General features: G+C 31.7%; 1 protein-coding gene across 1 annotated transcript in view; it reads right to left on the bottom strand.

Moving 5' to 3' along the window:
* The window catches only part of LOC108978043 (dual specificity protein phosphatase 18), a gene marked incomplete at its 5' end in the record, with an annotated part of 16,112 nt that extends 5,978 nt beyond the window's left edge, over positions 1-10,134 (bottom strand). Inside the window, 1 exon segment of the mRNA XM_018948128.1 lies at positions 9,874-10,134. Within this exon segment, the coding sequence (XP_018803673.1) occupies positions 9,874-10,133 (260 nt within the window).
* Positions 10,135-13,659: the final 3,525 nt, after the last annotated feature.

Below are 13,659 nucleotides of genomic sequence, written 5' to 3'. Positions count from 1 at the left end.
ACATTTAATAAGAGCTTTTAATAGAAAACGAATTAACACATAAAAATATTCATAAAACGCTTAGTTAAAAAATAAGCAAATGTTTGGACTGAGCAAAAATAAAAAAAAAAAAATAATATTTTTTAATACTAAAATATTTCGTTGCACCATAAAGACTTAAATTTCAAAGTGATAATAAATTCATCAATAATACACAAAAACACATACAAAACTGTAAATAAATTCCTGTAAATGCGCCAACAAATCACGGTTCATTACCCCGTTGCGCCTATAAAAATAAGTAATAAGCGCAATTTCCCAGAGCAAAAACGACCAAAATGATGAACAACTCAATCCAGTTTGGCAATAAAAGAGATTGTAATAAATTGTCGAAATTTTCTTTGCTGCCGCTGCAATTCAATTGTCATTCACAGTGATGAGCAGCAAAACAACAAACACTCACACATATGTACATATGTACTCAGCAATGTAACGGTAAACACTACGCTGCAGCGTAGCAGCAAGCATTTATAGGCAACATGTCATTTTCTGTGCAATGAAATACAAATATTTGTTTGTCATGACCACAACAACTGCAACAACAAACCAATATTAAATAATAATTACGTCGTTGTTGTTGTGCGTGCTTTGTGAGCAAATATGAAGCGCGAAATTCCTTTGGCTTGCGGCCAAATTTAATCATCATCAACACTTTCACTAGACGACAACGTGCGATGACAGCTACAACAAAAACAATAAACACAAAGCACAAACGGCGAAGCGAATGTCAAAAATTATTTCAATAAATTCGCTGTGTTTTTGCTATTTTTTCATGTGGTTTGTTTAATACTTTTTCCGATTTCTTTGCTTGCATTTTGATAAATTTCTTTTTTTAAGAAATTTTCCTTTTTTTTATATATATATAAGAATTTATTTAAAAACAATATTTATGCATATAAGATTGTGGATCTACTAGCCGTAATAATCTAAGTTGAATAGTCTAAGTCGACTTCAGTCAGTGGCGTCAACTTGCGTTATACCACCCAACTATTTCAAGACTCGAAGTTGATGTTTGGTCTTAAACAAAATTTAGGTTTGGTAATCTTTAGCAATGATTATTGTGAAAAAGACTTAAATCGATTTAAGATATTTTGTCACAAAAATACTATTTTTCCCTTATTTATTTTTGGCAACAACTACAAAACGTGTATAGCGGAAAAGAAATTTTCAACATAATTTCAATTAACGTGCTCTTGACCTTGTGGCAATTTTAATTAGCTAAAATCACTTCGTAAGTGGTTATGTTGATTGTCATATAATTTATGAGTGAAACTAGACATATTGTCTAATTTAAATAAATATAAATTTGTATGTGAATTTTTGTATACTAGAAAGTGCACACTGACTAGGTCCTCTAATCAGTCCTTGTCCGTCCACTCTTCGCTACTTTTGTGAAGTAGACCGTTCGAGGCGGGGCTTTTGGTGAATAGTTTCCTAAGTCTCGCCACCTCTTGAGTCTTCTCAAATCCACTACGAAAGTTTTTCCAGTATTCTGCTCACCAACTTCTTGTAGTCCCTTATAAGACCTTAATACTCATTCTTGCAGTCCTCACTTTCTGCTAGCTTGACCCAGTTGAAGCATACCCGTACCCCGACTGCAAGACCCAAGCTCCTTGGTCTACCAAGATAGCTTCGTTTTGTGCTTAACAAAGCGTAGGGCATACATAGTGAAGAGTTGTATTTAGCATATTCGTAAGTACAGACACGCCCTTTTCAAACTCTTCATATGAATTGTACACGCCTAATAGTATTTGTCTGTAGAGATTCCAGTTTGTATTCCTGGAATTTCTTCTAACCGCGTTCTTGATCTTTGCTTCTGATCTAATGGAGAAGTAGATATCTCTATGGTCAGAGAACGACGGTGTGGTTAGCACCCTCCAGTTTTCTACCAATTCTTCTCGACTTGTGTATAGTGTTTGTCCAGAACGTTTCTGGAAGTGGGCGCTAGTAGATTCCTCACCTCGACAACTGAATAATTATTAATATAATTAATTAACTTATAAAAAATTGTTTGTAAGAAAAGACTTATAATAACGGTACTTTCAAAAATAATATTTTTTTCCTAAAAAATAAGGGTTCCTCTTAAAGTACCACATTCATGTTTAAAAACCTGTCCTTTCTTGTTTACACACAAAAATGCATAAAAATACAATTTTATTATTACAAACATATATATTATTCACGTGATGTCTTCTCGACAGTCGCAAAAAATTCATTGTCATTTTATTTTTGAAATGTTTATTCGGCAAAAAGCATATCAAGGAAAAACAAGCATATTTCAGAAATAGGGTTAAGGCTATTAGCAAAAATTTATTCGTTGATAAAGCAAACAAAATAAATGATTAAGAGATAAAAAGTGCACGCGTGTTCTTATGCATACAGCTGCGAGCGGTAAAATTGCAATGAAATTAGTTTTTCAACTTTTCAAAATAATTTTTGAAAATCTATTTTTGAAAACATTTTTATGAATTAGATATGAAAAATATAGATTCAGATTCATAGTGCAGCAAATCGACCTTTTTAACAGTTTTGCAAACGGCATTAAAAAACACAGTGCTTCAGAAATAAACTATACTATAAATAGCTGAGGTTGCCATTTCTTAGTTTAAATGAAATCTTTTTTACATTATGCAATTTTTACACTCACTGCTGTTCATAAATATAGAAGTGACTCAAAATGTTTACAAAATAAGAGACTCACGGGTTGGCAAGAAAGTTTTTTGATATTCAAAAATATTTTTTGTTTCCTATTTTACATTTTAAGGATACTGGAATATTCTAGAAACCATAAATAACAGTGTTTATCAAATTTTTAGCTTAAAAAAAAAAAATATTTCATTATCAACAAAATATGATCATTATTGTTCGATAGTCAAAATTAAATTCAAAATAGTTGATTACTGTAAAATTTCACATTTAAATTCATAATTATTTTCATAATTACTTGATAACTCAATTCGAAGCTTTCTTCAGAAGAGTTTAAATTAGTCTGCTGGTGAAATGGTGAAAATTAAAAATTGTGCTTAAATTAATTCCATTTTTGAGAGAACTAATACTGAGGTATTTATATATGTATATAACGGAGTTGCCATCTCTCTTCAAAGAAATTTTTTTGAAACAAATAAATTTTGTTAAGAGAGTTGAAATAAAATTCTTTAAGTTAAATAATTAATGAAATAATTGTTTATTACTTAAATTTTTTATTCACTGTAGTTGCCATATCGGCTAAACAATTTTTTTTTTTTAATAAAAAACTTGCAAATTTTAAAATTAGACCATGAATAAGACTCTCTAAAATAATAAGGGCTTTAATTTACAAATAACTAAGAACAGTGATGCCAGACTAATACATTTTTTGTAAAAGTATAGCTAAAAATTGCACTATGGTTATTAATGTAGTGCTATTTTTGCAAATACTATTGCTAAAATAATTTTTTGCGAGGCTGCCACCTGGTTTGCAACCACAAACTTCGCTATAAAATTTTATTGCAAGCTGTTTACAGAGACTCAGGTCAGGTCAGGAAAGAATTGAAAATTGCAATTAAAATTTTATTAGAATTAATTACTCTTAAATCTAATCGTAAAATTTTGGAAACTTGTAAATCTGTAGTGCTTAAAATTTTATATATTAGAAAATTTTCTAAAAATTCTAATATTTCTTTTACAAAAATTAAATGAAGGTTTAAAATTTTATTTAAAAGAATTCGAATATTTTCTTATAAAAATTAAATGAACGCTTAACATTTTTTACAAAATTCTAATATTTTTTTATAAAAATTAGTATGATTTTAAGCACCGTTATATATTTTTCTTTTGTAAATGCATGAAGATTTGCAATTCTTCTGATGAAATATTTCTTATGTAATACTAATATAGCTTTCGAATATAAATGCTACCCTCCCTAGCCAGCTATGAGCAATGCGCACATTATTTTCACATTAATTATAGCTTTACAAGTCACCGCGCTTATGTCGCCTCACACTTTTCATTCACACCTGAAAAAAGAAGATTTCTAGAGAACACAAAAGACTATTCTACTCAAGCATTTGTACACAAAACTTAAGAAAAATTTTAGCCTTTTGTGCTCACTGAACACAAAGCCAAAAAACTAAATGTAATTAACGCAATTTCGGCGAGACTTCTCACTGACAAGGTCAAATATTGCTGAATAGTTGCATAAGAAGCAGCTTTTCTAAAACACAGACATACATACATATGTGCTTCTTCTTTTTCCTATTTCGAATTCGAATGCCAACACTTAACGGCCTTTTAGTTTTGACATTGCGAATTTCTTCATTACTCTTACTTTCCATGAGATTTCTTTGTCATAGTCAAGGTTGGCGGCGGCAACGCCTCCCTCATAGCGACTGAGTGGCCGCGCTGACATTCAAGCATAAAAATTGAATAATAATGGAAATCCGATGCAAATGCTTTCTAATGTTGGCATAAACTAAAATCAATACATTTACTGAGAGAAAATAAAAAATGCATGTGGTTGGGCATGTTTAGTTCTAATGCCGTTGAGCGACGTACGGTGCGTATGAGTGATTGTTACACGTGACCGCTGTCACTTTGGAGGCCACTTTTAGTTGAAGCATATCTTTATTGCTAAATTTTTGTTGTTGTAGCAAGTTAAGTGAATTTATTTTTAAGTAGTGTGTCTGTATGTTTCAGGAATTTAATGCGATTTCGCAAATACGCGGCAAAAAGTTTCGAAAATCTGTACTGAGCTTGTTTTGGAATTTTCTTTTTTTTATAGTTTGCGCTACTTCTCTTAAAAATATATATATGTATACATATTTTTTTATATTAATGACTAGAATATATTTTTAAGAAATTTCTGATTTTTTGGCGACAGTCTTACGTCAATAATATTGGCAATATAACTTATATAAGCCGTCAATGATAATTAGTATTGAAATAAATACAAAAATATTTATTTTCAGTAAAGTTCTGGAAGAGTTCTTTAATGTAAATAAAATTTTAAATAAATAAAATTATATTTAATGTTTTTTTGCAATATTTCAAAAAAAAAATTTAAATAAAAAAACTGAGAATAAAAATATATGATATACATTTTAAATAAATAAACATATTTTTAACATCTTTTTTAATAACTCAAAATAAGAAATAAAATTTTAGAAAAAACGATTGAAAATAAATTAAATTATTTTTAATAGTTCTTCTTTTTGAAATATTTCAAAACAAAAAATTAAATTAAAAAATGCAAAAAAAATCCAAAAATATTCGCACGCATTCTTCAGCTCTTTTGACTAATAATAGCATACATCTCTCTATTTAAAAATAAAATCACACACACATACCCACATATCCATCTCAACTACTGACACACTTTCACCATCACCATAATTGATGTTGTCATAAATGTCGCCGGCTGTTTTTCACCTCGGCCATTTGAGCCGTAACGGTAAACAGCTGCCCGTCTGCAGCAGCCAGCAGAAACGTAATGGGCCATAAAAACTGCGCTCTTTTCGTGGAATTCTAATAGTCGAAAGGAATTAACGCACAGTCTTTGAATTGGTGCACATCAGCAACGTGCAACAAGCCAGTGCAACAATGTATTTACGCAGATGCACCTACATTTGTGAGCCTGCGTGCGTGTGTAAAAAGCATTTTGTGCAAATATTTAGAATATTGAGCAGTGACTGATGGCTTGGAGAATGGGTCAAATTTACAAAAAGTAGAATAAAGTGCGATAAATTGGAAACAGACAGAATGAGAACAGTACAATAGGAGGAGCGCAGGTGACGGGTATAAGGAAGCTAACTTTTAATTTTTAGTTACGCTAATCACTGAACATTTGTGTATTTTTTTCCATTAAAAAAAAATTTTTTTTGTTTTTATGAACTTTGATTTTTAACAAAAAATAAAAAAAAATAAATAGGAATAATAATAAAAATATGTTAAAAAAAATTATGAATATTTTTTAAATAGAACTACAAAACAAAATTCCAAAAAAAGCTGTCTTCAGGAAATTGATATTTCTTTCGTTAGTTTTGACTTTCTTACATGGAGAAAAGCTTATTTTTACTAGCAAAAATATTTTTTATACATTTGTGTAAACTTTTCTACCATCTGATCAATTTCTATTTGGACTGAATATAAATTTAATGAATTTCTTTTCTTAAATTGTCGACAGAAATTGGAAATTTTTTTCGTTAATTTTGATTTTAATACATGAAGAAAAGCATATGTTTGCTAAGAAAAAAAATTTTATATTTATATTTTTTAAATGCTTTTAAAATCTTTCACAGATTTTCTAAAATTTTTTTAAATTTTTAATTTTTATTTTTATTGTTTTTGAGTTGTGACACTTTACTATCAAAGTGCACTTCACATGGAAGTAATTAGTTCACACAGCAATTACATCAGCTGCATATAATTACAGTTTCTGGCCACAAAACACATAAACAGCTAAATTACCGCTATCTGCAATGATATGCGCGCTCGTAATTGCATTAATTAAAATCACACGGGCATGTCTAAGTCTCGTGGCTAACTTCAAGCCACACACCGCGCCGCCTAAGCACTCCAGCGAGTGACCTCTGGCAATGCGTCACTAGTACACACTTAGATTCAATTGCTTGCTGATTGCAACTTTTATAATTTCCACTGTTATAGCGTCAACCTTTGTAATTTTTTGTAAATGGAAAAGTGTAATTATACTCACACTTGCCACACACACTGCCGTCCATACCTTTTCAGCGGTATTGTATTTGCAGTCATTTAGTAATTTTTGTTCGCGTGATCACAGCCATAAAGTGTTTTTGTTGTTTGCATTAATTTTTTGTTTTTGTTTTTGTTTAAGCTGTCGCGACACAAGGCATGACGCCATTTGGCCTTGACAGCGAATTTACTGGAGCGTCGCAAAAACAAAGCTGGTTTACTACACAAACGTATGTATGAAGGTATGTTGGAACATATTGAGGTAGTCGCGCTTATTCTCACACCCACCAGCCAGTCGACAAATTTCAATGGCAATTGAAGAGACTCTTTGGTGTAGGTGTTTGTTTCAAAAGTGGCGCCAGTTGGCTGTCAATTAGATTGACGTTGCACTTATGGCAATGGCTAAACCTGAGTGTTGTTTGAAGAAAAGTGACCCTTCATATTTGCTTTCGATGTCGGCGTTAAAATTAATTTCCACTCACCTGTCAGCTTTTTCTTTCTAGACACTTTTCTTTACTTTCCTGAGTTTTCATTCGACATACGAAATTCTTTTAATATATTCCCAGCCCCGTATTGTATACCGTCAAGAAATTCAGCTCATAGCAAAATGATTAAACACATTAAATTTTATTTAATTTTTGCATATCTATTGAATCTATCACAAATCTGCTTTATCCCTGTTTCGGCTATAACACCTGGATACCTAAAAGGATGACAGATGAGGTTTTTGCCTTGTTCTAGCAAAGGTGTTTTGTACAATTTAAATGTGATGGTTTCTGCTACGAACGTTTCGGGCAGACCAAACAAGTTTAAGGATGAAGAACTGAAATTGAACTCGATGAAGATTATTGCCGAATACAAGAAAAGCTCGCAGAGTCTTTGCTGGGCACTCAAGCATTCAATTCAAACCTTTAAAAGTGGCCGGATGAGAATTTGAAGCTTCTAAAACCGAGTGAAACCTTTAAAGGGAAACTCTACCGACAACAACTGTTCAAACTAAAGCGTACGAGTGCAGGAAACGTTTGGAGTTTTTAACTGGACAAGAGGCTATTCACTCGCGTTATAGAACAGACCTTGTCGCTTCTGACTACCCTAAGCCTACTATAATACTGTTCATATCAGAACTGAGTACCAAAAATAAGCTTGAAACTGTCAGAAAGTTGAGAAAATGTTATAGCATCAAATGGGCAGCACTTTGAAATATACACTTGAACTTGTTTTTCTTAAATAAACTTCTGAGTTTTGAATAAATAACCGCACTAGTTAACATAAAATAATTTTACAATACTATACATCTGAAAATCATTACATTGAATGCAATCATTAAAAATTATTCTGTAATCTTCAGGATTTTACAATTCGTCATGATCAATATACTATTTTCAAAGCTGCAATCCGAAAAATTATGAGTATAATTACAGGAATCATTAAATTTTTAGAGTATAATGCATTTTTGGGTATTATATATTTCATTACTATGATCGGAATCAAAATTATTGTAGTTATAATCAAGTAGTCTTCCATTAGAATTATAATATCAGTAATCTCAAGCGCAATATAAACATAAACGCCGGGTTTTTTAAGTAATCTGTGGCTTCAAAAATCATTATATTGAATGTAATCTTTAAAAATTCATCTATAATTTTAAAAATCTAACGTTTCCCATAATTACGACAGAATATTTAAAATTGTAGTCACATTATATATGAATATGATTACAGTAATGGTAATCATTACATTTTTAAAATTTAATATATTTTTGGGAATCACGTATTTAAATAGGCTAATTAGAATTATAAGTACAGAAAACTAAGTTTCAATGCAGTCATAATTTGTTATTAAGTAATCAGTATCTTCGAAAATCGTTACATTGTATTGAATACTGAATATTTAATATGTAAGTGTTAAAATAACAGTTACTTGTACTTAAGATAAAATTTTTAAAATTGTAATCATAATATATATGATTATAAAGGTAATCATTATTTTTTTGGTATCAAGTATATTTTAGAAATTAATGGATTTCATTACTCCAATCAGAAGAATATAAAAATTTTACAAATTGTAATCATAATACATATGAATATCATTATAGTAATGGTAATCATTAGATTTTTAGAATGTAATGCATATTTCGCAATTACTTTGCTTGATTAGCATTGGAGTAATCATAAACATCCGATTTTAAGTATTCGATTGGCGAATAAGCTGTAATTTTCAGGATTACGTTTATTCATGATTACTATGAAATTTTTAATGTTATATACATGTACTTCAATAGAATTAAAAATTATATTTTTCAGTAATATTTAAATTATATAAATTTGTAAAATTATGAGTTTGATTACAGTAATGGTAATCATTAAACTTTTTAAAATGCATTATTTTTTCAGAATCATATATTACATTATGTTTAGAGTAATGACAATTATGTAATCATAGTCATATATAATTACATTAGAATTAAAACAAAAGTAATCGCCATGTAACCGTAAATTTCTTTTTCAGTTTTTGTTCTGCTTAATAACAATGCCAAGTTAAGCAGACATACATGATTGTTTATAGCTAAAGTAAGTAGTTTCTAGCAACAATTTATTGGTATTTGCATTATCTACAATTTTATGCACCTGAGTTTAAATACTTGATTTCCCCAAGATAAGATTGTCAGTTGCTATCAGTAGAAATTTGCTAACCACGTCGCAATCGAAATGTAATTAAATGAAATGAGCTTCTTTTTAAGCTAAACAGTAAAAATGGCTTAAGTCGACATGAGCGACAGTTATGAATTTTGTATTAGTTCACTCAATAATGCTAAATTATTAAGTCAAAAACATAAAATATAATAATTATATTAATTACTTAAATAATTGAAGTGTAATAGAAAGTGAAATATTAAATTTTTGCAATAATTATTCTTATTTAGTATTTTACACCTAAGTTGACTTAACTCACTTTTCACTTTAAGCATAAGTATTGCCTAATTACAATTTAATTAATGATATTGTAAAATAACAGCTTTTTAATTAAAACTTGTTTAGCCGGTAGTAGCGCAGGTTTTGCCTTTCAATTATTTAAATTATTATTTTTTTTTGCATTTCTTAATTCTTAATTGAAAAATAAGGGAAAAATAAAGTTTTCTGTAATTACCTTCCCACCGCCTTGTCGCCAACATTCAAATTGCTCGTATCACTGTTGTTATTGTTGTCATCAAATTTAGCGGCGTGTCTGGTTTTGTTGTCACTTTTCTGTTCTTCAACATTTTCTTTATTGCCATCATGGGGCAAGCTGGTGCTGCCTACTTTAGCCGCCTCCAGCAGGCTTTGGATCTCATCGACGACTTTTAGCTTGTCGCCTACCACCACCGTGGTTGTCGGTGACAAATTTTGTTCCGGCAGTAAAACTTGCATTTTTTTTTTTTTTAATTTGTTTTAACTTTATTATTATATTAAAAGTTTTATTTTTTTTTTTTTKATATGTTAGTGTTTATTTTAAAATATTTTGCGTCTTTTAAATGACTTAAGTAGATTTTTATAAATTTCTGACGTTTTGTTATGTGTCAGTACATTAAATTTTATAAAAAACGCCAAGTTTTTACGAACTACAATAACAAACACGATTTTTTTCACGCAAAAATTTCGAAAATATTTTTCTAAAAAAAATTTTAAGCTGTCACTGTATTTTTGAAATTCTTTGTTGTCTTTGGTTCTGCTACGTTTTGTCGTATTTCAAGAAAAAATTTGTATTTTAAAAGAGAATTTCACTTGTTTCTCTGTTGCTGATTGCTAGATGACTAAATTTGCGACGCCGCACGACCGTCCAAAAGACCAAGTTTCCTACCTCAAGCACTTGCCATTCATGCATTCGAACAAACAAAAACGTTTGCTGCCAATGTTAGTGGTGAATGCCTGCGTTATACACTCACAGCCACCACAAACACATATATGGTGGAAACGCGGCAAGATTCACCACAGTCGTCATCAAGTCAATTCCACCGGTGACCGTTTCCCTTCACAAGCAAACCTCGGCTGTTCGTCGTAGTGAAGGCGCAGTGAATCAGCTGCTTTGGTATCCAAAGTTGGGAAAATTGCGTTATTTTATTTTCATTTGGTGAGTATGTGTGACGCACCAGTAAACTCACCACTTGCCAAGCCAGCCATCAACCACCCACTCCACAGCACTTTGTGGGTATGAGTACTCAATATGCGAGTGCCTATGTGTGTGCATATGTGTGACGCGAATTCTTTTTGTGTTTTTTCTTTTGTTGTAAGATTGTAGCTACTTTTTTGGCGTTTTGTTTATTTTTGTTATTTTTACATGCAAATATTTTTACCATATTTACATGCCTTTGTTCTGAACACGCTCGACTTTTCACACATTCGTCGGTTCTTTGCCAAAAGCAATTGGGTCTTGTGCAGTTTTTCAGGTGTGTTTTGCAACTCAACATGCGAGTTGTGGATTCTGGTGCCAGAAATATTGCCTATATTATATATTACTTTTCAAGCAGTCGAAACATTCACAAACACACACATACAAACACATAAATCGCCGATATGAATATTTTTGATAGCTGAAGTGCATTTTTATGATGTTGAAAGGCATTGCATGCAAGTTATGCGAATATAAATGTGAATTGTTGAAAATAAGCAAAATTTATAAATTTATGATCACATCCATCATGTGAGAAATAACGGAGAAAAAAATTATGTTTTTACCTTGGCTAAGATAGAGCAACGGTACAATAAATGGTTGCAGAATCTTCTATCACTCTCTCTTAGACCGTTTAGAATTTTAATCTATACTTTAGATTCTATAGAAACCCGAAAAAAAAGAAGCGAAGGACGAAACTACAGTGTTCATATATTTTTGTACAGTGTTCAAAAAAAAAAAAAAAACACACACATTAAGATGGGCCGTAAGGGCAGGTTTCTCAAAGTTTTTCCATGCAACAAACACATAGGCACTGTTACCTTCGAATTAGTGCAGAAACTCCAGTTGTAGATCTAGTGAAGTTGGTGTTTCATTCGCCAAAAAAATGTCCTACAATTATGAACTTTTTGTTGCCTGGAGACCACTTGCCTATTACGAAGTTCATCAATTGTCGCTGACTTATTTTCATAGACCATAGACTTGATATAGCCCCACAGGAAATAGTCTAACGGCGTCAAATCTCACGACCGAGAAGGCTAATTGACTGGGCTATTTCGTAAGACGTTCACGTTCATCGAACTTGGTTTTTGAATATCTCGATTATGACATTAGATGTGTGGCTTGTGGTGCAGTCCTGTTGAAACCACATATTGTTCAAGTCCATATCATCCAACTCATCTCCAAGATATTCGGTTATCATTAAACGGTAGCGATTCCCATTCACAGTAACTTGCCGGTATTGATCATCACGGAAGAAATACTGCCCAATAATGTTTCTGGCCCAGAAACCGCACCAAACCGAAATTGTTTCCTGATGCAATGGTGACTCGTGGAATACGGGTGGATTGCTGCCTGACCAACAACGCATATTGTCCTTATTGACGAAGCCATTCAGCCAGAAAAAAGCCTCTTCGCTCAAGATGACTTCACGACGAAAATCCGGATCATTTTCAAATTGTTGCTCCAGGCCAAGATCTTTTCGCTCTTTCAACGACGAAATGACAAACCTTACTGAAGAGAAATGTCAAAAGTGCGGGAGGAAATATGGCGTCATTTGTTGTCTCTATCAGTCTACTTTTGTAGCGTCCCTATGAAATTGCCCTGGATAAGCGTGCTGTTTGTGTAAGCTCCGTTACCTGGATATCCGTATAGTGTATCTCCAACCCGTTCCAGAGGTCTGGTCTGGCTTCCATAGGTTTTCATTTTAGCTTCTTGCTTTGTCTATTTTCATTACCACCAAGTTGGCAATTAACTTTTCACTATGAGACTTTTAGTTTTTTTGAAAACCGCGATAAATCCTCTTTTATCGTTCTTTACTTTTAGTAAGCTAAGCATCCTTCTTTCCACTTCCTGATTCCAAATAGCTCGTGAAATTTTTCTTTTAATTGTTGTTATATTTTCTTTCTTTTCCAATGAGTTTTATCTCACTATTACAAGTATTTTGCTCACTTCTTAACAGGGCTTCCGCCTTGGTCTATAGAATACTCCTTGGCATTTAACTTCTCGAAGTTGATTTACGTGCTCTATCACGCGTAAAGTTAAAAATCATTGGAGTTAGATGTTATAAAGTTAATTCTGAAAATGTTTGTGAGAAAAAAGTCTCTGAAGTTGAAGCGCATTTATAAACCAAAGAGCAAGGGGCTTCAGAGGAGCTGACATTCTCACATGACGTTAACTTTGTTGTAGATTTTGAAAAATGGGCATCAGTAGTTTTTATAACTGCAAAGAGAGGGAGTAAGAGATTATTCCCAACCAGTATTTGGAAGATGTGGATCTCTATAGCTCCTTCCAGTATTTTCAGACTCAAAATCATACGCAGTCTATGCCATTCTCCCTCTTTTAGGTCTGCTGATCTCGGTAAACTTAACTGATCACTTGGAAGACGTGATCAACTGACATTAGATATTATGAAGTCAAAGAAAAAGCATTTTCAGGAAACTCTCAGTTACTGCATCAATTATGTGGATAGACAGGTGTCGCATACAAATAAAATAGCAAATTATTTGATGTTTTTTATCAACACATATACACACTTACAAATACATACATAGTATCAATCTGTTTATCAACCTCTGTTTTAGTCTCTTTGCGCGCTTGCCAAATTATGTCATACGAATTGTTTTGTTTCTATTGTTTTTATTGCTATTAGACAACAATCGGAAAAGATTACCGCACTACTTCGTTGAGCCATGCAAATCATTGCCAAAATGCAAATTTAATCGTAATAGCAGGCGGTAGACTAACTCTATATATATATATATATATATATGTATATATACGTATGTA

This window comes from Bactrocera latifrons, unplaced genomic scaffold, assembly GCF_001853355.1.
Source record: "Bactrocera latifrons isolate USDA-ARS-PBARC rearing strain unplaced genomic scaffold, ASM185335v1 scaffold_993, whole genome shotgun sequence".
Classification (NCBI taxonomy): Eukaryota; Metazoa; Arthropoda; class Insecta; order Diptera; family Tephritidae; genus Bactrocera; species Bactrocera latifrons.
The sequence above is the reverse complement of the archived record's forward strand: the minus strand, read 5'-3'. Positions and strand labels throughout refer to the sequence as shown.